The sequence below is a fragment of the Cricetulus griseus genome, chromosome 4 (assembly GCF_003668045.3).
Source record: "Cricetulus griseus strain 17A/GY chromosome 4, alternate assembly CriGri-PICRH-1.0, whole genome shotgun sequence".
Lineage (NCBI taxonomy): Eukaryota > Metazoa > Chordata > Mammalia > Rodentia > Cricetidae > Cricetulus > Cricetulus griseus.
Genome location: NC_048597.1, coordinates 80,432,353 through 80,460,335, shown reverse-complemented (window position 1 = coordinate 80,460,335; position 27,983 = coordinate 80,432,353). Strand labels below are relative to the sequence as shown.

General features: G+C 42.7%; 1 protein-coding gene across 3 annotated transcripts; it reads left to right on the top strand.

Moving 5' to 3' along the window:
* Window positions 1-2: 2 nt before the first annotated feature.
* On the top strand, window positions 3-27,757 carry LOC100769148 (vacuolar fusion protein CCZ1 homolog). Of its 3 annotated transcripts, none has more exons than XM_027413599.2 (15): window positions 3-194; window positions 1,042-1,139; window positions 1,236-1,329; window positions 2,652-2,729; window positions 3,100-3,147; window positions 4,689-4,772; window positions 8,625-8,800; window positions 11,488-11,569; window positions 15,908-15,969; window positions 16,254-16,365; window positions 23,086-23,119; window positions 23,797-23,914; window positions 25,400-25,558; window positions 26,220-26,392; window positions 27,419-27,757. In XM_027413599.2, exons 1-15 carry the CDS (start codon window positions 81-83, stop codon window positions 27,472-27,474), a joined length of 1,488 nt encoding a protein of 495 aa, XP_027269400.1. In that variant the 5' UTR covers window positions 3-80; the 3' UTR covers window positions 27,475-27,757. The 3 variants fall into 3 exon arrangements, with proteins under 3 accessions (XP_027269400.1, XP_027269401.1, XP_027269402.1); XM_027413600.2 differs by having other exon boundaries at window positions 6-194; window positions 26,265-26,392; XM_027413601.2 differs by lacking the exon at window positions 1,042-1,139 and having other exon boundaries at window positions 50-194.
* The last annotated feature ends 226 nt before the right edge of the window (window positions 27,758-27,983 follow it).

Below are 27,983 nucleotides of genomic sequence, written 5' to 3'. Positions count from 1 at the left end.
GGAAGTGCGGCGTTCCCTAAGGCTGCTGTCTCTGAGCGGGCGGGCGGAGGGGAGGCTCCCGACGTGGGGGCCGGGCCGGAATGGCTGCAGCGGCGGCCGGGACGGGGACTTGGGCGGCCCAAGAAAAGCAGTTCCCGCCCGCGCTGTTGAGCTTCTTCATCTACAACCCACGCTTCGGGCCGCGCGAGGGAGAGGTACGCGGAGGGCTCGCAGAGTCGGGGGACCGGCGGCCGGCGGCAGTGCTCAGGGGCTGCAGGGGGCGTCCGGGAGGCGGCTCCTCTGCCTCCCCCGGTCTGACAGAGCCGCTCGTGCCTGGTGGAGCGCTGGGTGGGATGTGGCCGGCACTTGACAACGCGGGCCGGTCCTGTCAGGAAAGGTCCGTCAGGCTAATCCCTCCGCCCGGCTTGAATGTCTTTCCCTTTGAGTCAATTCTGGGCCACTAAGATTGAACTTGTCTTCTCTCTTGAAAGTCTTCGATTGCAGAGGTGGAACCAGATTGGTGAACCGTGGCTCCCTAAAGAGGGAAAAAACAAAGAAACCTCAAACTAAACAAACAAACTTACTTGTGGGAGCCTCAGAAAGTTAATCTTTTTATGCCCACTCAAAGTTTTTGTTTGCTCCGAGTTGAGGGTGGTGACTTCCTCAAAGGATGTCCTGAGGTTGTTTTGTTGCAAGCAAACACCACAGTCCTATTTAGAGGCTGCCAGTCCAAGTGCTCATGAGCCGACTTGGTTTAATTTGCCCATCTGTATTCTTGCATACGTGCATACATGCATCTTCTTTCAGAGGGTTGTTGTCGCATGGAAAGAAATCTGAGATTTTCATTAACCTCATCTTGTACTACTGATGACGTTTAATTTGGGGAATATCACAATTGTAAGACTGATGGGTTACAGTATTTACAAAACAACAATAAAGTAATTCTGGGTTTTCTAAAGACATTTTTAGGTTTTGTCTCTATGATAGGAAAGGTGGATGTTAAACTCAGCTGTAGATGAACAAATGCTGACAATGTTTTGTTTCTGTTTCTTCCTGCCATAGGAAGAAAATAAAATTTTGTTTTATCATCCAAATGAAGTAGAAAAGAATGAAAAAATTAGAAATGTTGGATTATGTGAAGCAATTGTACAGTTTACAAGGTACCACTTTACATGTGTTTGTTTGTGAGATTGGTGAATTCTTTCCATTTACACTAGAGTTGTTCTAACCATGTTTTCAAAACTTTTTTCCCCTAGGACTTTTAGCCCATCAAAACCTGCAAAATCTTTACATACACAGAAGAATAGACAGTTCTTCAATGAACCAGAAGAAAATTTCTGGATGATCATGGTATTTATATACACATTAATGTAAAGTTCTGAGGATTTGTATCCTTAGAAATCACAGTAAAATTGTTTGCAATTTAAAAAAAAATCAAAGTTTCTTTTCAGATTAGGGCTGTTTAGTCCCAGCATTTAGGAGGCAGAGGCTCACAGAACTCCTGAGTTGGAGGCTTCCCTGGTCTACAGAGTGAGTTCCTGGACATCCAGGGCTACACAGAGAAACACTGTTTCAAAAAAAAAGAAGAAAAGAAAAAGAAAAAAGAAAGAAAGAAACTTTGTGTCTACAGATGGAGTTCAGTAGTAGAGTGCTTGCCTAGCAGGCATAGGCCCCTGCTGGGTTCTAGAATAGAAACCATAAACAAACAAAAGTAATTTTATGTCTAGTGGCATAACATGTTCAGTAATTATGTGTATTTGTGGGAGTGGTGGTGAGCATGTGTGGTTTGTTTTTTTTGGGAGGGGTGGGGTGGCTGAGGAGACAGGGTTTTTCTGTCTAACAGTCCTGAAGCTCTTAACTCACAGAGATTTGACTGTCTCTGCCTCCCGAGTGCTGGAATTAAAGGCGTGCACTACCACTGCCTAGCATGTGTGTATTTATGGGTGCTCATGTCAACCTTGGGTGCCATTCCTCAGGAGCTCACCTGGTTTTCTCAGCAAGTTCTCTTTCAAAGATCCAAGGCTTGCCAATTATGCTAATCTAGTTGGCCAGTAAGCTCTAGGAATCCATCTGTCTCTGCCTCCCTAATGCTAGGATTGTGCCACCATATCCCACTTATTTACTTACCTAGAGGCAGGATCTTACTGTGTAGCCCTGACTGACTTTGAACTCTCTCTGTAGACCAGGCTGGCCTCTAATTCATAGACATCCACCTGACTCTGCCTTCTGAGTGCTAAGAAGGCTCCACTTTTACATGGGTGCCAGGGATCAGACTTAAGCCCTATGTCAGACCCCCAGCCCTATCAATTATTTTATTTATATGTATTATTTTATTATATGTATTTATTTATTTTGGCAGGGAGAGGTGTGCCATAGCACACGTGTGGAAGTAAGAAGGCAACTTGAGAGTGTGTGTTCTCTCCTTCCACCATGTTGGTCCTGGGGATTGAATTCCAGTGTCATAAGCCTTGTAGACAAGTGCCTTTACCTGCTGAGCCATCTTTCTGGCCCTTGTTTATCTGTATTTTATTGCTGGAGCTAGAACCCAAACATATGCCAGGCAAACATTCTACCACTAAGCTATATTCCCAGCCTCAGATTTTTAAAATTAAGAAAAAGTTTAAAACATACAATTGTATCATTATATAATTTCAGTTTTTCAAATTTCATAGGTTGTTCGGAATCCTATCATCGAAAAGCAAAGTAAAGATGGCAAGCCAATTGTGGAATACCAAGAGGAGGAACTGTTGGTAATGTGCAGTTTCTGTTCTCATGCTTTTAGGAAAATGTATTCCTGGGTATGTTGAGTAACTTATACTTAAACGAGGTAGCTTTTAAAAGCCTTCTTGGAGTTCACAGGAAAGTTTTTATGTTTATTGCTTACTTTAACATAATCTTCTAAAAATTCATAAGTGCCCTATCTCGTTAATACTGTCCACCGGTCACCTGTGTATGAAGCCCTTCTAAAAGTGGTTTATTGGTTTGTAAATTTGAATTTAATTACCTGTTATTTTAGCATACAACCACTGTAGGACCAAGTTTATAGTAATCATGTGATTTGCCAAGAGTTGTCCTGTTGCTGTCTCTGGATCCAGTGAGATGCTGTTTTCTTGTTCTTAGGACAAGGTGTACAGTTCAGTGCTGCAGCAGTGCTATAGCATGTATAAGGTAAGCGTGGCTTCCACATCTGCACTGCCCTCTGTGAAAGGACAGGCATTGCAAACAGACTGTTTTAAAATAAGTTTTTAGAAATTAAAATATAATTATAATATTTTCTTTCCTCCCTCCAGTCCCTCCCACATTATCTCCCCCCCATTCTCTCATGGTCTCTTTCTCCTTAATCGTGTGTGTGTGTGTGTGTGTGTGTGTGTGTGTGTGTGTGTGTGTGTCTGTGTGTCTGTGTGTGTGTGTGTGTGTGTGTGTGTGTGTGTGTACATTTCTCTCTCTCTCTCTCTCAACAGGGTTTCTCTGTGCAACAGCCCTGGCTGTCCTGGAACTTTCTCTGTAGACCAGGCTGACCTCAAACTCACAGAGTTCCACCTGCCTCTGCCTCCCAGTGCCAGGATTAAAGGCGTGCACCACTCCCCAGCTTCTCTGACATTTCTAGGAGATGAAATCTCACAGCAAGCTTCCTGTTCCTCTGGCTCTTACAGTCTTTCTGCCTCCTCTTCTGTGATCTCTGAGCCTTAGGTACAGGAATTGTGTTGTAGTTGTGTCATTTGGGGCCAGGCACCACAGAATTGCTTCTTTTCTGCATTTTAATCAGTCAAGGTTTTCTTGGTAATGGTCTCTGTCTCTGCTGTTTCTCTGATGAGGGTGAGACCTATACTTATCTGGCTATACTGGTGAAGTACATGCAGGATCTGACATGGCTGACATTCTCTTTAAAATTATGATCTGTCCCCTTCATTTGAAAATAGGTTTGGGAATGTTTACAAACAATTTTGGTTTGTTTTGCTTTCTGAGTCAAGGTTTCTCTACATAGTCCAGGCTGACCTCAAACTCACAATCATCTGCCTCAGTATGCTGAGTGCAGGGATTACAGATGTATGCTGCCACATCTGGCTCTAAAAATTCTCTGTTCTTTTGGAATGCTGGGGATTGAACCCAGGCAAATGCCCTACCACTTAGCTACATCCCCATCCTTAAAAAACTTTTTTTTATTTTAGTTTTTAATTTATTTATGGGATTAGAAAGATGACTCACTGGTTAAGAGCCTGTGTTGTTCTTGCAGAGGACCTGAGTTCAGGTCAGGTCTATAGTTCCAACTGTTTGGGTAACTGAGATTGGAGGATAACTTTTTGAGATCTCCTGGACAACAGAAGTACTGAAGTCTCAAAAACAGATAAGCAAAAAGATGGGCAGAATATTTAAGCAGCCTTAAGAAAATGACTATGTTTATCATTTAGTGTACTTTTTTTTGTATTTTTTTTTGTAAGTTATTTATAATTTGGGCTTTCTCACAAATACTGTGTATGCTTAAGAGGACCTGAGTGGGCGGATCTTTGTGAGTTCAAGGCCAGCCTGGCTCCAAAGCTACACAGAGAAACCCTGTCTCGAAAAACCAAAAAAAAAAAAAAAAAAAAAAAAAGAGGACCTGAGTGTGTTAATGAACCTAGTTATAAGGTAAAAAAGAAGAGCCTGTTAACCTGAGACATTGAGTCTTGCAGGACATTGACTTTATTTTCCACACTGTTTTATACCATTAGCTTTTTAATGGGACGTTTCTGAAAGCCATGGAAGATGGAGGTGTCAAGCTTCTAAAAGAAAGATTACAGAAGTTCTTCCATCGGGTAAGTGTCCTGAATCTTATTTATAGCTTTTTGTCTGTCTGTTTTGTTTTTGGAGACAGGGTTTCTGCATAGCTGGAACTCACTTTGTAGACCAGGTTAGCCTCGAATTCACCTGTCTTTGCCTCCCAAATGTTGGGATTAAAGGTGAGTGCCACCACCACTGCCTGGCTTTTATCTATAACTTTAATAATATGCAAACAGTGCAGCTGGCGATATGAACCAGTGGCTGAGCGCTTGGCTGGTTTGGATGAGAACCTTTGTTGATCTCCAATACCAAAGGGATTATGGAGCAATATAGAGGAATTTTTTTTTTTTAAAGATACATACATACATACATACATACATACATACAGTGCATTGGTGTTTTGCCTGCATGTATGTCTGTGTGAGGGAGCCAAATGCCCTGGGACTGGAGGAGTTATAGACAGGTGTGAGCTGCTTTGTGGGTGCTGGGAATTGAACTTAGGTCCTCTGGGAGAGTAGCCAGTGCTCTTAACCACTGGGCCTTATTTCCAGGCCCAATCTCTTGTTTATATCTTAGAATGTCTGCGTGTGGGTATGTGCAGGTGAGTGTAGTGCTCATAGAGGCCAGAAGAGGATGTCCAATTCCTTGCAGCTGGAATTTCAGGCAGTTGTGAGCCAACTTCTGTGGGTGCTGGGAACTAATCTCCACTCCTCTACAAGGGCTCTTCACCACTGAGCCATCTTACCAGGCTCCAAATTTGTATCTTTAGATGTAAAGCCCAGATAGACCTTAGATGTGGCAAAGAACCTGAAAAATGTTATGGCAAATCCAGAGCAGTGAGGTGCTCCTCAGGCCTGTAATCCAGGCTGTTGGAACAGAGTATCCTGCCTCCATCCAGGGTTCCTGGAGCTGCTCCAAGACATGTCTCAGCTTAATCTTGTTCCACCTGCATCTGTGTGTGGGGTGGAACACTCACAGATTAGAAAAATTAGAAGAATTACCAAAGTTGCAGCTTTATTTCTCACACACACACACTCTCTTTCTCTCTCTCTCTCCCTTCCCCTTTTCCCCCTCCCCCTTCTCCTTTCCTTCCCCTTCCTTCCTTCCTTCCTTCCTTCCTTCCTTCCTTCTTTCCCTTTCTTTCTTTCTTTCTTTCTTTCTTTCTTTCTTTCTTTCTTCTTTCTTTCTTTTTTCTTTTTAGGCATCTTACTGGCATCTTACTGGTTAGTCTATACCGACCTCAGATTCACAGTACAGTGAATCCTCCTGTCTCAGCATCCCAAAGTGCTGGGATCAGAAATGTGAGTTGTCACACCCAGCTTGTGTTGGTTCTGTTGTCCTAACAGACCTCATGTACTATCTCAAGAAAAAGGGCTCTGTATACGGAGTTTCTGACTTGCCAGGTCCTGCAGCCCTTTAGTCCCAAATAAACACACACAGGCTTATATTAATTATAAAGTGTTTGGCTGATGGCTCAGGCTTCTTACTGGCTAGCTCTCTCTTAATTATTAACCCCATAACTATTAATATATGTATTTCTACATGGCCTTATCTTACCAGAGAATGCCTGGCGTCCTATCTTCCCAGTAGCTACATGGCATCTCATGGCTTCTCTCTGCCTTCCTCCTCCCACAATTCTCCTAGGAAGCCCCACCTATACTTCCTGCCTGGCTAATGGCTAATCAGCATTAATAAGAGAAACATATATTCACCGCATACAGGACATCCCCCATCAGGGCTCTGACTGTTGTGGTGGTTTGAACAAGAATGGCCCTCATAGGCTTATAGATTTGAATGCTTAGTTGTCAAGGAATGGCACTATTTGAAAGGATTAGGAGGTGTGGCCTTCTTGGAGTAGGAGTGGCCTTGTTGGAGGACATAAGTGACTGGGAAGGGCTTTGGAGTTTCAAAAGCCCAAGCCAGTCCAAGAGGCTCTCTTCCTTCTGCCTGTGGATCCAGATATAGGAATATCACCTCCTCCAGCACCATGTCTGCATGCTGCCATATCTCCCAGCATGATGACAGGGAACTAAACCTCTGAAACTGTAAGTAAGCCCCAGTTAAATGTTTTCTTTTTTAAGAGTTGCCATGGTCATGGTGTTTCTTCATAGCAATAGAACACTGACTAATACAGCTGTGACACAGATTCAGTCACATGAATGTGATATGTCCCAAGTGATGATACCTCTAGATGAGTTACCAATCTCTTTCATTGTACATTGGGTTTTGCTCACTTGCCCCAAGCTCTGTCAAATTCAGTTTATGGCCGGGCGTTGGTGGCGCACACCTTTAATCCCAGCACTCGGGAGGCAGAGGCAGGTGGATCTCTGTGAGTTCGAAGCCAGCCTGGTCTCCAGAGCGAGTGCCAGGACAGCCCAAAGCTACACAGAGAAACCCTGTCTTGAAAAACCAAAAAAAAAAAAAAAAAAAAAAAAAAAATTCAGTTTATGTTCAAGTAATAACTCTTGTTTATTTTCTCCCTAAAATATCTCTTGTTTTAGTTACTGTTCTATTGCTATGAAGAGACACCATGACCAAGGCAATTTCTAAAAGAAAGTATCTAACTGGGGGTGAGCCCATGGCCATCATGTCAGGAAGCATGGCAACAGCTGGCAGGCATTGAACTGGAGCAGTAGATGAGAGCTTACATCTGATTTGTAAGCAGCAGGCAGAGAGAGAAAAATGACTAGGTGTGGCTGGGGTTTTGAAGCCTCAAGGCCCAACCCCAGTGACAGAATTCCGACAACAAGGCCACACCTCCCAGTCATTCTCAAAATTGTCCCATCGGCTAAGGACATAACATTCACATACCTGAGCCTTTGGAGCCCCCTTTCATTCAAACCACCACATGTCATACCGATTGTCTATTTAACTTATTATTATTTGTATGTGTGCAACCTGGGGTTGATTTGAGATGTCTTTCTCAAGTCTTTCCATCTTACACATTGAGTCAAGGTCTCTCCCAGAGGTCACCATTTCAGAAAGTCTAGCTGGTCAGCTTGCTCCAGGATCCCCTGTCTCTGCCTCCTTCAGCTGGGATTGCAGGCAGCCTCTATGCCCACCTGGCTTTTTTTTTTTTTTTTGAGACAGGATTTCTCTGTGTCACTTTGGAGCCTGTTCTGGAACTCACTCTATAGACCAGGCTGGCCTCAAACTCACAAGGATCTGCCTGCCTCTGCCTCCCGAGTGCTGGGATTCAAAGTGCCTACCTGGCTTTTTATGTGGGTGCTGGGGATTTGAAATATAGTCCTCATGCTTGTGTAGCAAGCACTTTAGTCTCTGAGCCATCTTGAAGCGTTTCTCACTTTAATGATAATGTAAAAGTCACTCTGGTGCCATCTGTCTCTATCCCTGTTCTTTTGTTTGTTTGTTTGTTTGTTTGTTTTTCATTTTTTGTTTTTTGTTTTTCGAGACAGGGTTTCTCTGTGTAGCTTTGGAACCTATCCTAGCACTCGCTCTGGAGACCAGGCTGGCCTCGAACTCACAGAGATCCGCCTGCCTCTGCATCCCAAGTGTTGGGATTAAAGGCGTGCGCCACCAACGCCCGGCTCTATCCCTGTTCTTGTCCTTATTTCGTCCTGTTATAAGTCAACTGTTGTCCTGACTGTTGTTCTTCAGAATGACACTGTGTCCATGGTTCTATCACATGGATTCTTAAAGAGCTTAATCCCAAGAGATGAAACATACGAAGTACACACTTTTATATTTCAAAACTGGTATTGATTTCGAATCCAGTTACTCTTGATTTACTACTTGTTGGACTTGTTATTGCTCTGTTTGTCTGTGTGACTGTGCCACACCTTAGCAGCCTATCATGAGATTATTTCCAGTGAGGAGCACTGTATTGAGTGTGTTGTTGTTAAGCTTGTGTCTTATTTTCCCCACAGTATTTGCAGACCCTACATTTGCAGTCATGTGACCTACTTGATATTTTTGGTGGAATCAGCTTCTTCCCATTGGATAAAATGACTTACTTGAAAATCCAGTCCTTTATTAACAGAATGGAAGAAAGCCTAAGTGTAGTCAAATATACCGCGTTCCTCTACAACGACCAACTCATCTGGTAGGTAATGCCCTATGGCCTGGCCTATAAGAGATGAGATCAGAGTAATAAACAGAGCAGGAATTGGTGTTGTTGACTGTCACACAGGAAATGGACACCAGCAGGAAATTTTTTTGTAGGAATTGTCAGATTAGTAGGATTATTTGGAACAAAGCTATGGTAATAAACAATTAAAAGTACCAAGTAGAGCCAGGACTGAAGAGATATCTCACTGGTTAAAGCCCTTGTTGTACAAGTCTTGAAATCAGAGTTCAAATCTCCAGAACCCAAATAAATACCAGGGGGTGTGGTAGCAGAAAGCAGAGACAGGGATCTCCAGAGCAAGCTAGCTATCTGATTTAGCCGTATTAGTGAGCTCTGGGTTTGAGGAGAGATCCTGCCTCAGTGAATAAAGTAGAAGAGCAATTGAGGATGACTTCCAGTGTTAACCTGGGACCTCCTTATGTAAGTGCATACACTCCCATGCACACCTACACTTGTGTACCCACAGACATACCACAGACACTCATACATGAAAAGTGAAGAAAAAAAAAAAAGTGGAAGAAGGGACGAGGGGGAGGGAGAGGAGGGGAGGAGGGAGCTGTTCTCAAATAACTTAGTGTCTCCACCAGAGACAGTTGGGGTGACAGATGAGAGGCCACTTAGCATTGAAGTAAAGACAACGGAAAGCTGCACACAGATTAAACAGAAGCCAATTTAACAGAGGACAAGTACCATGTGTGCACAAATGAATTGCTGAGATTTAAGCTAGAGAAGGAAATTGGGGGGATTTTTATTGTGTGATTGATACATGAGTGGGCACATGAAGTGGAAGTCAGAGGACAGACAGCCTGTGGAGTTGGTTCTCCTTCCAGTCTTATATGGATCCTGGTGCTGAAACTTTGGTCATCAGGCTTGCATAGCAAGTACCTTTACCCACTGAGCCATGCCATCCTGCTGTTCCTGGTGGGTGTTTTATTTTGTTTCCAGTTTTCATTGTTTTTGTGGGTTTTTTTTGTTTTTTTTGAGATAGGGTTGCACTATCAAGCTGGTATGTAACTTGTGATCCTCCTGCCTCAGCCCTTATCCCCAGTGCTTACATTTGTCTTAAAAGGAAAACCGTTTTTTGGTTTTATTTTCTCCTTCCTCTTTATCATCTCAGTTACTTCTGCAAAAGATAACTTGTGACCATCCATGTGTTAGATTTGGAAATTCCACCACCTATCAGACTGCTTCGGGTCAGTGCTACTGTCCAAGCAGCAAAGGTTTTAAAACCACTCTTCCCTTCTTTGCCCGGAGCATTTCTTTCTGCTCTAGGGCCCCTAGAGTATTTACTTTCATTTTTTAACATTTATCTTTATTTTATTTTTGTGTATGGGTCTTTTGCCTGATTAAACTAGGCTGGCTGGCCAGTGAGCCCTGGATGCTCCTGTCTCCACCTCTCTAGCACTTGGATTGCATTCATGCACTGTGACACCTAGCTCCTCGCCCCCTCTCAAGAAAGGCTTCTCTGTGTATCTGGCTGTCCTGGAACTGACTCTGCAGACCAGGCTGGCCTCAAAAATCAGAAATCCACCTGCCTCTGCCTCCCAAGTACTGGAATTATAGTGCACCACCAACTCACACTTAGCTGTTTTACATGGGTGCTAGGGATCCAAATTCAGGTCCTCATGATAGTGTGGCAAGCACTTTACTCCTGAGTCATGTTTCCAGCTTCTGTTGCATTTTAGATATGGTCAGGACTCATGAGAATTGAGGGTGGTATAGGAGAAGACCAGGTGTACTTCCAAGTGAAGGCATCTAGAGGAAGGGGCAGCAGTTGTTGCAAGAAAGGCCAGACTCATTCTAACATGACAGGAAATGGAAGAGGCATTCATGCACTTCTCCCAGGACTTTTTGGTTTCCTTGTTTATCTCCTTTCCCAAAACAATAACAAACAACACTTCAAAGGTGGATGTCTGCCAGTTACGAGCACTTGCCCGTATTTCTGCCTCATTTGAAATGACATGATTTTCCTGAAGGAAAATCCACATGTATTTCTGATACCTATGGTCAAGTTATGTATCTATAGCATATTGGTATTTTCCAGAATGTGTGTTCACTGTGTAGTCCAGGATGCCAAGATGGGTGCTACTAGAACGAGTCATGTGGCTACTCCAACCCCAAGTAACTCTGTATGGATTTAACCCAGGCATGCACAGCAAATGTCTTTACTTTCTGAGTCTTCTTGATGGCCCCTTTGGGGTTTTTGTTTCAAGTCTTATTTAAAATACAGAGCTGTGGAGCAGTAGCTACTAGCAGGTCAGCAGGCAGTGCTAGTGTCAGCACTTGGTTTGTGTTTCCTTCCTGAAGTTCCCAGTTGGAGGTCAGGGATCTTCTGTTTGTCTTTTTGTCTGAGACTGGTCTCACACAGTGTGGCCTGGCCTTGAACTCTAAGTAGCAAAGGATGACCTTTGATCTTTCTGCCTTTACTTCCTGAGTGCTGGATCACAGGTGTGCACCAGTGTGCCCCTTTTGTTTGTTTTTTATGCAGTGCTGGGGATGGATCCCAGGGCTTCATGCATGGGAGGCAGTCACTGTCCTATCTTAACTACATCCCTGACTCAGCATCCTCATATACTGTAAAGACAAAAACAAGCTTTACCATAGAGCAGGAAAGTCAGAAGACCAGTTCCAAACTGTAACCCAGTGTTTTCCTGATGTTTCAGGAGTGGATTAGAACAAGATGACATGAGGATTTTGTACAAATATCTCACCACTTCACTGTTCCCCAGGCACATGGAACCTGAGGTATGATTGCATTCTACAGATGAAGACCTGTGCATCGTAGACAGGAGGTGGGGGTGGGTGCAGGAAGATGGGCACAGGACTCTTCTGAGCTGCCTTATGTTGGCATCTGAAACTCAGTGATGTTTAGCTGTGCATTGGTTGGTCCCTGTATGTCATCTTTTCTGTGGTTTGTTGTGTCCAAAGGCAGTAGGAGCAATTCATGGGGTAGAGAGAAAACTGGTCTTGGATAGAGTCAGAGAACTCTGAAGTGCCGGGGATCTGTGAGAGCCCTCATTGAGTTTGCAGCATCTCATTTACATTGTGAGTAGATGACTTACTGCCTGGCTTGCTCTGCCACTGTGGTACTTAATTTCCCAACTTTCCACAGAGAACATTAAGCACTAGTGTTTTCTCCAAAGTATCCTTTTATAGTTTAATTAGGTTGACAGTGAAATGTGTTTACAGCCCATAAAATCATTATTTTTGCTTGCTCTGTTCATTTGCAAGCTCTTTTTTTCACCCTCATCCCACTATCTTTCTCCAACATTTCAGGCCTTGATTTGAAACAATAGAAAAATCTCTGATAGACTCAAGGAGGGGCATGTGGCTCACTAGCAGAGTTCTTGCTTGCATGCACAAGGCCCTGGGCTCTATCCTCAGCACTTCAAGGTCTGAGAAGGGCCTCATCCAGAACTTAGTCCTTTTCCAGTCAGGTCAGACACAGTGGCCAACAGTTAAATACTTTCTGTGCACCAGTGATGTTCCCAGTGTTCAACATGTCTGCATGCCCTCCTGACCTTCTGTAGCAATCTCAAGAGTTGGTTACACTGTCTAATAGGAGGTTGCTCAGGCTTAGGGGACATCAGCACTCTGCTAAGATGTGTTAGCTTCTTCTAACAGGATACCTGAGGAAAATAGCTCAGAGCGGGAAAGCATGATTGGTCAGTCTCAGGGTTTCAAAGGTTGGCGACTTGCATATGTGGCAGAGGATGCCTACCTCAGGATGAAGAATCAGGGAGAGAGAAACCAAGGATAGCTATATCCTTCAAGGGTATGCCCAGTGACATACTTCCTCCAATAAGAATCTGTCTCAAATAGTCCATTCATCTTTGAATTATCAATGGATTTTCCATCAATGAGCTTAGCATCCACAAGGTCCAGTCACCAGTCAGTAGCACCACCAGCTGGGGACCAGTCCCTTAACACACAAATCATTGAGGGATATTCTAGATTCAAACCATACAGTTGTCCAACAAGGATGTGGCAGAGCCAGGACTACTCTGTCATATCTCAAAGCCTTACTTGTAAGCACATCCTTCAAGGAACTGCTTCTGATGCTTGTCAGCCTCTGATAGCATGGTGCCACAACAGAAGACTATCCAATACTTGATTGATTGCATGTCTGAAGAACAATGTGTGTAATGGGGAAAGCTACAACACAGCATGGCACTATGAATTCGTACCCATGAGAACATCTCTCATAGATTAGTATTGGGCCATGCATTTCCACCACTTGGTGTATACTATGCATTGGGGATATTTTGAGGGTATATGTTGTCTTAGTATTGAAAACTTTAAAAGGCCTTGCTTTTAAAATTTTCACTCAGGGTTCAAAAAAAGAACTAAAATCTGAGGAAAAAAGGAATTGACTCATACACAGTGCTCCTCTGCACGCTCCTTTATTTTTTTTCTGCTCTTTTTCTCTTTTTTCTCTGTTCTGTTTCTCTTTGTTTCTTCCCAATTCTTGGGGGTACAGGTGTGTCTACATTTGCAACAGTAATTCTTTTTGCAATACAATGTGAGGCTTGAGTTTCTCAGGGTCAGCAAGGCAGATAAGATTCACACAAAGAGCAATAAACTACAACTACTAGGAGAAATTTTTAGCACCAGTTGTTTATGGCTGTAGGTCAAGGAAAGGGTCTAAGTTTAATTTGCACAAGAAACAGAACCTGGAGCCTTCCAGTGCTCTGGCCTCAGTGGTGGCACAGGCCTTCAGAAAGTTTACTTTTCCCTGAGGATGAGCAAATGGGCTGGTTAACTTTGTCTTTATCTTCTCAGGGGAAATACAAGGGAGCAGTAAATCTCTGAGCTAAAATCTTGAGTTAATAAAAAAAAAGAGAAGTTTGAGAATCTTTTAGAGCAGGGTTAGTTTAGGCTATCGCTTCTCTATCTGCCAGTGAGGTAAAGCCAGGCTGCTTATCTTTTCTATCCATCTAGGCAGCTATGAATCAACAACTTTGGGTGTGTAGTAGTTCTATGTCCTTGGATATCTGGGAATGTCTTAGATGGAATGCTTTTGCCTGGACCCTCAACACTGACCAAATGCCTGTCAATAAAGATAATTGTAGGAAGATAGATCTCTGCAGTCACATAGGAGAGGGGAGCAAGGACCTGATAGTGGGGGACAGGTCTCACACATAGCTAAGGAATCTCCAACTGCATGGGAGAAATTGTGCCCGGTAAATGATCAAATGGTGCTAAACTGTGGGAAGTAAATCCCAAGTTTGTTGCAGAAAGGAATAAGCTATAGGAAGAATCTACAGCAAGACACAGTCACTTTATTCACAAGACTATAATGCCAAATATAACTTTTGTACTGGTTTTTATCCATTAGAAGAATTCTTAATTCTTCTGAGTTGTCTCATGAAATGATAGCTGTATAATTACTGTGTGATCTTGTGGCTTGTAGCATCTTAGTTAGGATCTCTATTGCTGCGAAGAGACACCATGACTGAGGGTAGCTTACAGGTTCAGAGGTTTAGTCCCTTATCATTATTGTGGGACATGGTGGCATGCAGGCAGATATGGTACTAGAGAAGAAGCTGACAGTTCTACATCTTTGATCCTCAGGCAACAGGAAGTAAATTGAGACACTGGGTATAATTTGAGCATATGAGACCTCAAAGTCTACCCCCTCAGTGACACGCTTCCTTCAACAAGGCCAAACTTACTCCAACAAAGCCACACCTCCTATTAGTGCCATTCCCTATGAGCTTATAGGGGCCAATTACATTCAAACTACCACATATGTTAAAACCAGAAGAACATCAAACATTCTTCAAAATCTATTTAGTTTTATATGTATGGGAATTTTGCTGGCATGTTTGTCTGTATATCATGCGTTCAGTGCCTAGAGAGGCCAGAAAAGGATATTGGCTCCTCTGGGAATGAAGTTACAGATGGCTGTGAGCTGCTCCGCATGGATGCTGAGAGTCAAACCCAGGTCCTCTGGAGAGCAGTCAGTGCTCTTAACTGCTGACCAGCTCTCCAGCCCCTGAGGCTATATTTGTTCAGCAAAATAAAAGCGTGATAAGTACAGATCTTTGAGGAAACTTAGTGTCGTGGATAAGACACATACTTTGACTCCAGACAAGCCTGGTGTTGACTTCTGCCATGGATGTTTGAGAGCATTTCTGTAACTTTGAGTTCCCTCATGCAGAAAATGAAAAGAAGATAGTCTTCATGGGGTGGTGTGAAAAGATAGTAAGAACCGATGCCACATGGAAATTTCAGTAAAGAACTAAATTAGTTTGTGGGATTTAGGTTTAGATGGAGTTACAGTATCACTGTTCTGGTTAAAATTAGTTCTTTACATACTTTTGTAGTGTTTTTACTGTATTTTCTTTTAAAATTTCAGACATGTTGTGTACATACAGTATGTATATTAATCACATCCGCCACCACTGCTTCTTTTTCAGCTTCCCACAGGACCCCCAAACTGTTTCCTCCTGGCTTCATGTTCTTTTTTGGTGGTGGTGTTGTTGTTTTTTCAAGACAGGGTTTCTCTGTGGTTTTGGAGCCTGTCCTGGAACTCTCTTTGTAGACCAGGCTGGCCTTGAACTCAGAGATCTTCCTGCCTCTGCCTCCCAAGTGCTGGGATTAAAGATGTGCACCACCACCTGGCTTCATGTTCTGTTTTCATTATTGTATTATTACTAACACTTCTCTCCTTGCCATCTCCCATCTCCCACATTGCTTATCCTCTCTTCCTCGGGGTTCCCTGAGCCTTAGATGGAGGTGGCAGAGGGAAGGCTGATTGATGATAGGTGACCACTCAGCCATTCATTCCCAGCACTTTGACCAGTTAGTTATCATGTCCCTGTATTAACCACCAACACTGTAAAAAAATGAAACAAACAAACAAACAAACTCTGGCCAAGATTGAGAGTAGCACAGTTCTATGGGTGTACACGTACATTTAAGTATGTTTTTTCTTTTTTTTTTTTCCTGAGTGGAGAGGAATACAGGAAAGTGATATAGCAAAATGGCATGAGACCAACTAGCAGGCAGGAATACTGTTTGTCAAACTGTGAAAGTAAAAAAAAAATTAATTGTTCTCAACATTTGTTGTGTTTGCAGTTGGCAGGAAGGGATTCCCCAATAAGGGCAGAAATGCCAGGTAATCTTCAACACTATGGAAGGTAGGACTTTTATTGTTTGGTTTACTGTATTGGGTTTCATTATTTCTTCTGGTAAAGATAAAATCATAAACATTGAATCGCCCTACCAGCAATAATCCAGAAAGGAAATCCTGTTGTTTCCAGTGACATTAAACTGTTTCCCTATTGTATTCTGATTTGGTGTTTACCAACCTGCATCTAGCATCAACAAAACATTGATATCCATTGACTAGGAATGTGTTCTATTTATGTTATGTTTATAATTTACCTCATTGAGTTGAGTCATCTCTGTGTTTACTTTTAAGATTTCTTACTGGACCCTTGAACCTTAATGATCCAGAAGCAAAATGCAGATTCCCCAAAATTTTTGTAAATACAGATGACACTTATGAAGAGCTCCATTTAATTGTTTATAAGGTAACAATTGTTTTCCCTCCAGTGTTTCAGATGAATACTAAAGCAAACCTCCTTTGCATGTGTAGACCAGCACCAGTTCAAACCTCTGTGATGCTTCTTGGAAAAGGTGTTGCAAACTCTAACTTCTGTAAAACTCAAAATGGGTGCTCTTCTGCAGTAGGAAGTTTGTTTTTAACCTTTTAGGCAATGCTACTAATGAAAGAATTACTGGCTAAGGCGGGATATTCAAGTATTCCAAGTCCCGAATACCCACAGACCAAAGGCTGTGAGAGGTGGTGCCCATGTGCACAAATGCCTCCCATCTGTTTGCTGAGGCCATGAATTCTGCTTTTGCACTGAACTCTATAAAGTTTTAGACTGACTAATTGTAAGGACAGTATTTTGTTTCATGATATTTCCTTGTGAGAATATGTGTGTATGTTAGGCGGAGTTTTCTTTTCATTTTGGAATGACGCTTCATTGTTTACCCAGTCTGGTCTTCAACTCCTGGGCTCAAGCTGGGACTGCAGGTGTATGCCACCGTGCCTGGCTGTTTCTCCCTGTATCCACCCTCCCTCCCTCTCTCCCTCCATCCTTCCCTCCCTCCCTCCCTCCCTTCCTTCTTAGTCAGTTTTAGTACAAGAAAGAAAACTGATCACAAGTTTATCTTCTTTCATACCTGAAACTACAGATACATTTTAATTCAAATGCTTAGAAGTTATGTCCCAGGAAAACAGGGAAGAAAGGATGACATAGTTTGAGGGAATCCTTTCATTGTCTGGATAATGGAAAAATTAAAGGCAATGCTTGAGCCAGGTGGTGGGGTACCCTTTAATCCCAGCATTTGGAAGGCAGAGGCAGGTGGAGCTCTGTGAGTTCAAGGCCAGCCTGATCTACAGAATGAGTTCCAGAATAGCCAGAACTGTTACACAGAGAAACCCTGTCTCAAAAAAGAACAACAACAAAAGCAATGCCTGAGAGAATTCTGAGAGTAGAGAAGGTTCCAGGTAAGGCCTCGAGACAGGGCTGAGGCAGGCAACCACCTGTTTTCAGAGCACACAGAAACCCCCAACTCAGCAGTGGCCAGCATAAACCAGGTGTGGGATGTGGGCTTGCTTGGAAAGAAGAATAAGGGGTGTTGTCTCTAAGCCAGTAGCCCTCCCTGTTCCACACAGACAGGCCTGAAGCTGAGAGTGTTTAAAGGAAAGAACTGACGGCATAGAGACCAAGACTGGTGATGTGAGAGTCTGTGCCTGTGAAGCAGCCAACTTTCCCTGGAGTTCCATCTGCCTGACGTGGCTGCCTCTGTCATCCTGTACCACATATAAAGCCACCACCCCTCAGCAGCTTTGGGTTCTCTTATGCTTAAGTATGACAAAAACCAGAAACTAAAAACCGATACAAACTCTAAAAGGGGAAAACTGATTCTGGGGATACATGAGGATTTTAAAAAATTAGTCCACATGAAGCTGAAGAGTGACTCAGAGGACCTGAGTGTGGCTTCCAGCACCTAGGTTGGGCAGCTCACAGCAGTGTGTAACTCCAGCTCCAGGGGGGTCTGATGCCCTATTATCATACATTGATTAGAGACATTGTGTGCATTAAGGTGAAGCAGGATGATATGAAAGGGTCCAAGCAGCTCAGTGTAATGGCTCATGACTATAACTAGAGCACTCAGGAGGCTGAGCAGGAAGGTCTTAAGTTCGAGGTCAGCTTAGCATTTAGAGTGGGAGTACTGTTCACCTCCCCTCTCCAAAAAAAATCCAAAAAACCACATTATAATAATCACAATTTAATTGAAAATATTACTTAATTTTTTTTTTATTGTGACTGGATGTGGTGGTGCAAGCCTTTGATCCCAGCACTAGGGAGGCAGAGGCAGGTGAATCTCTTGAGTCCAAGGCCAACCTGGTCTACATATTGAGTTCCAAGCCAGCCAGAGCTACATAGTAAGAGCCTGTCTTCAAAAAATTTTGTTTTTATTGTGATAAAATATACACTGTTAACACCATCTCTTTCAAGAACTCTTTATCCTTTATTCAGTAACTCTCCATTTCTCCACCCTGAAAATATAGTTTTTAAAAGTTTTATTTAAAAAGTTTCTCTCTCTCTCTCTCTCTCTCTCTCTCTCTCTCTCTCTCTCTCTCGCTCGCTCTCTTTCTCTCTCTTTGTGTGTGTGTGTGTGTGTGTGTGTGTGTGTGTGTGTGTGTACATGCAAGAGTACCTGTGGAGGCCATAGGAGGGCATCAGAATCCCTAGAGCTGGAGTTAGAGGCAGTTGTAGGCCACCCAAGAGTTTTGGGAACTGAATTCCAGTGCTCTGTAAGAGCAGCTAATGCTCTTAATTGCTGAGCCATCTCCAGTCCCATTGAAAGTACAGCTTTTGATAGATGAAATTTATTAAAAGGGTCAAGGTAAGTTGTTCTATCCTGGGTGACATAATACGAGATACAGTCATGGAAGGAAGTAGCTCAGTGTTGTTTGCCTACCATGCACAAAGTCCAGGTAAGTTAGGGTTTCTACAGAAATGGTTTATTTTAGTTTACAGTTATAGCACAGTCAGCCTTCCAGAGAAGTGAGAGCAGGAGCTGATGCTGAGGCCATGGAAGGGTGCTGCTTACTTGCTTGCTCCTCACAACTTTTCTCAGGATGCTTCCTTCCCTTTCCCTTTCCCTTTCTCTTTCCCTTTCCCTTTCCTTTTCCCTTTTTCCCTTTTCCCCCTTTTCCCTTTTTTTCCTTTTTTTCCCTTTTTCCCCCTTTTCCATTTTTCCATTCTTTTTCCCTTTTTCCCTTTTCTCCTCCCTCCCTTCCTCCTTCCTTCCTTTCCTTTTTTTTTTTTTTTTTTTTTTTTTTTTTTTTTTTAAGACAGGGTTTCTCTGTGGAACTCACTCTGTAGACCAGACTGGCCTCAAGATCCACCTGCTTCTGCTTCCCAAGTGCTGGGATTAAAGGCATGAGCCACCACCAAATGGCCTGAGGCTGCTTTCTTATAGAACCAAGTACAACCACTGCAAGGGTAGCACCACCCACAATGGCCTGGGCCCTCCCACATCAGTCACTAATTAAGACTTGTCCAAGGGTCAGTCTTATAGAGGCATTTTCTAAATTCTGGTTCCCTCTCAGATAACTTTAGCTTGTGTCAAGTTGATGTAAAACTAGCTAGCCAGCACACACCTGGGTTGCATCTCTGGTGCTACTTAAACACACCCTATACCACACCACCTAAAATTATGGAAGACTGAAAAAGTGTGTGTGGGGGGAATAATTCCATAATTCACCATTAGTTTAGGGAGAGGAGAATGGTACAGGAATTATAATGAGAAAATGCTTCATTCAGAGGGTTTCTAGGTTGGAAAGATCCCTTTAATGTCTGCCAGAGTGAGTAAGGAAGACCCTCACCTGCATCCAACACTGAACAGTCTCAGAGATATGAAGAGAATGTCCTTAAGGTTTTTCACCTGTAAAAGACTCCTCTTCAGCTCCAGGTGCTATGCAACAGTGGGAGAAAGACCTCCAGAGTTCTGAGAGAAGAACCGGGGGCACAGTTCAGAGGTAAAGCACTTGTGTGGCATGTGGGAAGCCCTAGTTTCAATGTCCACTGTCTCCCCAAAATATTCGGAAGTTGTGAGAGAAAATGGTTTTAGTATAGACGATGATGTTGTTGTTGATAATGATGACGACAGCGATAATGTTTAGTGTTTTGGTGTCAGATAGCAAATCAAGGGTCTCATGCTTCTTAGACAAGTACCCGACCACTGAGCAGCAGCCCAGCCTCACTGTAGATTTCTTTGTTAAACCAAACCATCAATCACAGTGAGACAAAGAAACCGACAAACCTAGTAGTGTTTCGCTGCACCCTCTGTCCTCTCAGTATACTGCATAGCTGTGTGGCAGCAGCCTGAGGAGGCAAACCAGGAGAACACCCAGGATCCACACTAGTGAGGCTGACCCAGAGCAAGAATGAAGCAAACATTAAAGCAGCACTGGGAGTAGGGAAGGTCTGTTGTCTCTCAAGCTAGAACCCTTTGCATGCTCAGGGACAAGGGTCTGAACTCTCACTGAACTGGATGCAATATTGTTAACTGGATTTCCACTTCTAGGCTCAGTCTATAGATAAGAGTTTAAGGTGTGATGTTGGCATGTGTTATGTAGAGTCTTATTTTTTTTTTAATAGCCTTTTGGGGTTGTAATTCACCCATTTAAGGTAGTCAAGGATCAATTCAGTAGCATCTAGTTGCAACATTTAGGAACCCCCCTCCCCAGTACTATCTTCACCTTGGACACCAACTGCTTTTTGGGGGTGTTTCCAAAATCACTTTTAAGTTCATGGGAAAAACAGAACCCTGAAAAGCCTTTCTGTTCATAGGTATAGGTTGTTACAGTGAATGAGCGGAGGTGGGAATCAGCCCATAGCTTGAGAGTGGTTAAGAGCACTTCTGCACAAGAGTGAGGACCTGATTTGGGCCTCAGCACCAACGTGACAAGCCAGGAATAGTCTCATATGCACCCAAATCTCCAGCCCTGGGGAGTGGAGTGGGGAGTTCTGAGAAAGGAGGGTTACTGGGCCTTGCTAGCTGCCAGTTTAGTTGAAAAGAAAAACTAAACCATGAACTCCAGGGTTTTTTTTTTTTTTCCTTCTCTTATCAGGAATTAGTGATGGAGACCTAGCTGGCCTCCACATGTTTGACCTTCTCAGTCCTGCATCTGTCAGGCTGATTCTGGAAGACTGGGAAGGATAGCTCTTGCTTTTGTTTTTATTTTTTTTTTAGATTTATTTATTTATTATGTGTGCAGTATTCTGCCTGCTGCCTACAGGCCAGAGGAGGGCACCAGATCTCATTACAGATAGTTGTGAGCCACCATGTGGTTGCTGGGAATTGAACTCGGGACCTTTGGAAGAACAAGCAGTGCTCTTAACCACTGAGCCATCTCTCCAGTCCAGCCCTTGGCTTTTTTGTTGAGATTCCTTTGTCTGGTGTAGATATGAAGATAATGGGATGATTTGAGAAGTATTCTCTTTTTTTGGAAGACTTTTGCAGGATTGGTGGAATTCCCAGTAGAGCTCTCTGTACATGGGTGTTTCTGTGTGAGTTTTTTTTTTTTTTTAATTTTTATTTTAGTTCTTTGGTACAGCTCTGTATGTCCTGGAACTTACTCTGTAGACCAAACTGGACTTTACTCACAGAGATCTGCCTGCCTCTGCCTCTGCCTCCCAAGTGCTGGGATTAAAGGTGTGCACCTGACTCTTCATTTTTGAATTATGAGTTTCTTGTTGTCAGCTTATTTTGTTCTATTTCTTCTTCAGGCAGTTTCAGTAGTTTATGTCTTTCTCAGGCATTTATGCATTCCATTAAGTTAATTAATTTGTTGGCATACAGATTTTCACAGTACTTATGTGTTGTTTTTTCCTCCTTTTCCTGTAGAGTCCATAGTGAAGTCTCCCTTTGATTGCTGATTGTGGTACCTGAAGTTCTCCCTCGATTTTTGATTCTAGTGTAAAGAGGGTTTGCAATTTTGTGTTGTTTTTTCCAAGGAACCAGTGCTGGTTTCTTGTGTTGTCTCTCTTCTTCCCTGGTGGAGTCATTTCTGCTTTGATCATTGTGACCCCTTCCCTTCTGTTCATTTCAGGTTCAGTTTACTCTTTTTTTTTAGTATCTTTAGATGTGATCTTAGGTTACCAATTATAGCTTTTTCTTCACTTTAATTCATCTGTAGTTAGAAAGACTGTCAGTGCTCACATGAAAGCTTTTGTAACACTGTGTTTGTGTGGGTATGTGCACGTGAGTGCAGCTGCCTTTAGAGGCAGGGCTACCAGATTCCCCTTGTGCCTGGAGTTTTGTGAACTGCCCAACTTGGGTGCTAGGAACTAAGTCAGGTCCTGTGCAAGCCATCTCTTCAGCCCCTACCTGGTTTAGACATGGTCTCATGTAGCTCAGGCTGACCTTGAATTTGCTGTGTAACTGAGACTGCTCTTGAATTCCTGATCCTCCTGCCTCTATCTCCGGAGTACTGGTATTACAAGTGTGTACCGCCACACTTGGCAATTTTAGTTTTATTTATGGTCTTGTTTGCTGTTACTTGCTAATGTCATAACTGTAATTATCTGCTAGAATAAAAGGAGGCAAGATCGTAGCAACATGTAGTCTCTTTTAAGTTTTGTTTTTGTTTTTTTTTTAAGGAAATTTTCAAGTGTACACAGAGAGACTAGAACAGTGAAATCCCAGGCATCCATCAAAGCTGAATTAATCCAATGCCAAACATTATTGTTGTTGTTGTTGTGTTTGTTTGTTTTCTGAGATAGTGTTTCTCTGTGTAGCCCTCGTTGTCCTGGAACCCTCTCTGTAGAGCAGGCTGGTTTCGAACTCAGATCCCACCTGCTTCTGCCTCCCCAGTGCTGGGATTAAAGGCTTGAGCCACCATGCCCGGCTTCAGATGCCAGTTTTTTGTCTGTCCATTGTATTGTTTTGTTTTGAGAGCATTCTAAATGATGCTGCTTCATTTGTAAATCCTTCTTGTCCCTGACTGATGAGGCCATGCACTGTAGCATAAGCACCATGTCATACCAAATAAGCCCCCTCCTTCATATCAGCTTCTGTACTGTCTGCCTCCAGACTGCTCAGCTGAGAGAGCGTATCTTCTTACAGTTGATTTGTTGAAATCAAGTCAAGTTCACCACATTTGCTTACAGTACTCCCCTGCTCCTCTCTGTGCCAGTTGTAATTTCTGGTTTGTCTCCCCACAGGCCATGAGTGCAGCTGTGTGCTTTATGATTGATGGTAGGTGCCCTCGTGGGTCTGCTTGCAGCCTGACTGGGTCAGCTCTTTGTAGCTTGCTGGGTTCTGTCCTTAAATGATCAGTGTGTTGTCACCAGCCATGGAGAGGCTGTCTTAATCACTGCTCCTCATTTGGAACCTCTGCCACCTTCATTGATCCCTGTTACATTTAAAGTCCTTCTCACTGCCTCTCTGTGTTTACTGACTGGTGGGTGGTGGTGGTGCCTGCCCTCTAACGACTCAGGATTAAACGAGGTATGTTTGAGATTAATCAAGCAGCCAGTGACTCTGAGTGCTGTGTCCTCTCTCTCTCTGTGTGTGTGTGTGTGTGTGTGTGTGTGTGTGTGTGTGTGTGTGTGTGTGTGTAAAATATTTGACCTTCTTAGGTGTTTCTGGGGCAGGCATCGAGTTTGCCACTACTTAAGGTATATCTTCCCCCCCCCCCCCGAAAAGGCTTCCCTTTTTACTTTAACTATAACCAAATCTAACTTTTCTACTTCTGTTCAGTTTGTGAGAAAGGGGCATCTGACTGTCTTTTATTCCCTAATTGTCTTTATTTCATTTAGTTAATCAGTACATTTTTCATTGGAATACTGTCAAGTATTGAACAGTAAAATGAGTAGGAACTGTTGGATACAAAGTACTGTAAAGCTGAGTGCTATTCCTTAAATTCCTGCCAGCCTCCACGCAGCTGACGCTGGATTTTTGCCGAAGATTGGACAGCATCGTTGGGCCCCAGCTTACAGTGCTGGCATCTGACATCTGTGAGCAGTTTAATATCAACAAGAGAATATCTGGGTTTGTATCTGCCTCATGTTTACTCTCATACACTAACTGCTCTGCTCAAGTGGCAGTTGCTTTCACTGAAGAGTGTGGGCAGTGTTAACACTGCAGCATTTCCTCAGGATCTAGAAAGCAGTGATATGCTGTTCAGTCCCATCTGTGATGTAGGAAAGGAAAAGGTATGTCCCCATTTGAATTTCATTTTACTTCAGTGGTAGAGGCTGTTGCAGCTTAACATAGCTTTCACTGGGGATAGTGGAAAGTTTTCCTTACACAGTGAGCTGCAGTCCCATGGCTAACATGGAACACACATTCATTCCCAGCACTGTTATTCAGCTAAATCAGGGTCAGCAGAGATCAGTTCTTTCTGTGACAGAACAGGTGGTAGTAAGTCAGACTTCAAGGACAATATACTTTCATTTAGAAAATCACATAGCAGGGAAAATACTTTTGTTAAAGAAGTAGAACAGCTCTCTGAAAAATTCTATCATATTATATATTACATGTTATTATTGTTGGATGAAGCATTGGTTACAGAATCTTTAATTTTAATTATTTTTAAGTTTAAATTTTTTTAACATTTATTTATTTATCATGTATACAGTGCAGGCCAGAAGAAGGCACCAGATCCCATTACAGATGGTTGTGAGCCAACATGTGGTTGCTGGGAATTGAACTCAGGACCTCTGGAAGAACAGTCAGTGCTCTTAACCCCTGAGCCATTTCTCCAGCCCTTAAGTTTAAATTTTTTAATTTGGTTTTTCATTATGTATATGGTGCTCTAGCTGCATATATACCCGCAGGCCAGAAGAGGGCATCAGATCCCACTATAGATAGCTGTGAGCCATCATGTGGTTGGTGGGAATTGAACTCAGTACCTCTGGAAGAGCATCTCTCCAGACCCCACCAACTGAAATTCTTGATTTGAGCACCCAGGCATAGAAAATGAAAGGCCTTTATTTATTTTTATTTTATTTTATTTTATTTTATTTATTTATTTTGGTTTTTCGAGATAGGGTTTCTCTGTGGCTTTGGAGGCTGTCGTGGAACTAGCTCTTGTAGACCAGGGTGGTCTTGAACTCACAGAGATCTGCCTGTTTCTGCTTCCCGAGTGCTGGGATTAAAGGCGTGCGCCACCAACGCCTGGCATGAAAGACCTTTATATAGTGGTTTAATTATATTTGTTTATTGTATGTGTGTCTAGGTCAGAGCATGGTTTGCAGGAGTCGGTTTTCTCCTCCCATTATGTGGGTTCTGGGTTCCAACTCAGACTCCAGGCTTGGTGGCAAGCACCTTTCCCTTCTGAGTCACCATGCCAGTCCTGCCATACAGTTTTAGTTCATGAATTTTGTGTTCAAGGGGTTCTCTCGGGTTTTGTTTATTTGTTGAGACAAGGTCACATGTATTCTATACTTTTAAAGTTTTCACACTGTGGCTGTGCAGTTTGGGTAATTAATTATTTTTTCGCATTGTTACCGTCTCAATGTCCTGTTTGGACAGGTCTGAAAAAGAACCCCAGTTTAAGTTCATCTACTTCAACCACATGAATTTAGCAGAGAAAAGTACAATTCACATGAGGAAAACACCCAGTGTGTCACTCACATCTGTCCATCCAGATCTAATGAAGATTCTAGGTGACATCAACAGTGACTTTACCAGGTAATTCTAGCAGCTTCTCAAAGTAGGTGTTGTCTTTCTGAGAATAGATTTTAAAGGAATTGTATTTATTTTTATTTGTTTGTTTGTAAGTTTCATTCTATAGCCTAGGTGGTATTCAAAATTCCCCTGCTTCAGCCTTACCAGTGCTTGGATTATATGCCAACATGCCCAGCTGATTACTTTCCTTTAAACCAAGTGACGCAGAGCACCTGAAAAGGGCCCAGGTTCAACCCACTCATGGGTGCTATGCCCACATCACACCAAGTTGCCTTTTTTTTTTTTAATTGTTCACTTGACAGGACTTGGCATAATCATGGAAATGAACCTTTGTACATTTCTTTTTTTAATTTTTTTATGTTGCTGAGAATTTGGGGGTTGTTTTTTTTTAAGATTTTATTTATTTATTATGTATACAACATTCTGCTTCCATGTATATCTGCACATCAAAAGAGGGTACCAGATCTCATAACGGATGGTTGTGATCCACCATGTGGTTGCTGGGAATTGAACTCAGGACCTCTGGAAAAGCAGTCAGTGCTTTTAACCTCTGAGCCATCTCTCCAGCCCCCCCAAGTTGCCTTTCATTCACACGTAACTCCTTGACTATTAATAAGGACAGTTTAGTGCTGTTTCTTGTTTTGAATTCTTTTTCTCCTCACAGACGAGCTGTGTATATGAAACTATCCCATCTGAAACTTTCTTACAGAGCGGATGAAGATGAAGAAATCATTGTGAAAGCCATGAGCGATTACTGGGTTGTTGGGAAGAAGTCTGATCAGCGGGAGCTGTATGTGATTCTGAATCAAAAAAATGCAAACCTGATCGAAGTCAATGGTAAATAGGATTTGGTATTTCAATTTTAATGCACTGATATTTCAAAATGATTTTTTCCCTGTGTTAAGAAACATTATAGAACCTGCACATGGTGCACACCTGTAATTCCAGTACTTGGGGCTGGGGGGCAGGGGGAATTGAGGCAGAAGGATCAGGAGTTCAATACCATCCTCAGCTACATAGTGAGTTTGAGGCCAGCCTGGGCTACATGTGACCCTGTCTCAGTAAAAGTAAACAGGACCTGTGAAATGGCTTAGTGGATACAGGAACATGCTGCCAAGATTGATGACATAAGTTTGATCCCTGAGACACACAAGTTGTCCTCTGACCTCCACACATGTGCCATAGCACACACATGCATGTCCATGCCCACATCCATGCATGTATTTAATTTGTGTGTGGATGTGCTTGCATGTATGTGCCTTACAACATTTTATATCTACTTTGTATTAATATTTGTGTACATGAAAAGCATCAGTTAGTGCATGCCTGAAATAAAAATAGGAATTTAGTGGAGTGGGCATGTATTTCAATGGCACAGCATTTGTGTAGCAAACTCAAGGCTCGGGGCTACTTAGTACCACAGAAGTGAAAATGCAGTGGGAGTGTAGTAAAGTGAGGGCCATTATCTCTGTGAAATACTTGATTGATTGACATCTCAAGATTGTAGCCAGAGTTTTGGTGCACCCCATCAGCTTCTGAAGAGTGGCACACTTTTAATGCCCTGACCTATGAGTATCTCAGGCACTCCTCAAACCAGGTCTTTCAGACCCCCAAAAGAGATATTTCTAGTGTGTTAGGAAACAAGGTCTCAGGAGTTTGTTACTCATTTCCCCAATTGCCTTCTCTGTTGGTTATTTTTTGTTGTTGTTATTGTTGCTTATGCGTCTGGAATTTAAAGTCAATTAATACAGACTTACTTATTTCCTAACTTTTATCCCCAAAGAACTGAAGTATTTATCAAACATCTAATCTGTAAGGAAAGAAGCTGTTTCCTTGACACATTGTTTTCTGTTCTTTCTGCAGAAGAGGTGAAAAAACTCTGCGCCACACAGTTCAATAATATCTTCTTCTTGGATTGACTCCAATGGCTCTCCAGAACCTCTTTTAAAACCTCAGCAAACTTTTTGTTTACCATTACAACTTAACTGGTCATGACATTGACTGGATTAGTGACAATAGTAAAGCAATACCTGCTTTGAAAAAATCAAATTTCTACTTGGTCTGATGAGTCCCTGAGGTTTTTAGATGCTAAATATTTATGTGGAATTAAAGGTAGTCAGCTTAATATCATTCCATTCTTCTGACATTATGTGGGTATTTTACTGGGAAATAAGACTAATAAATTGTTAAAGTTTTTAAGAATTCTGATTTCCTGTTGAGTCTTCTGTTGCTGGTTGTTTGGCTGCACTAGCCAGTGGGGTTCAAAATTCATGGTCAGGCTGGAGACACAGCCCAGCTGTTAAGAGCACTGGCTGCTCTTTCAGAAGACTGAGGTTCAGTTCTCAGCACTGACTTGGGTGACTCATAACTTCCTATAACTCAAGCTAAGCTCTAGGACAGTGGTTCTCAACCTTCCTAACACTGTGTA

Excerpts from the sequence above, each read along its gene's own strand:
- LOC100769148 (XM_027413599.2), top strand. The coding sequence starts at position 81 with ATGGCTGCAGCGGCGGCCGGGACGGGGACTTGGGCGGCCCAAGAAAAG. Across the intron at positions 23,915-25,399 it reads ATCAACAAGAGAATATCTGG|GTCTGAAAAAGAACCCCAGT; the intron begins GTTTGTATCTGC and ends CTGTTTGGACAG. Across the intron at positions 25,559-26,219 it reads ATCAACAGTGACTTTACCAG|ACGAGCTGTGTATATGAAAC; the intron begins GTAATTCTAGCA and ends TTCTCCTCACAG.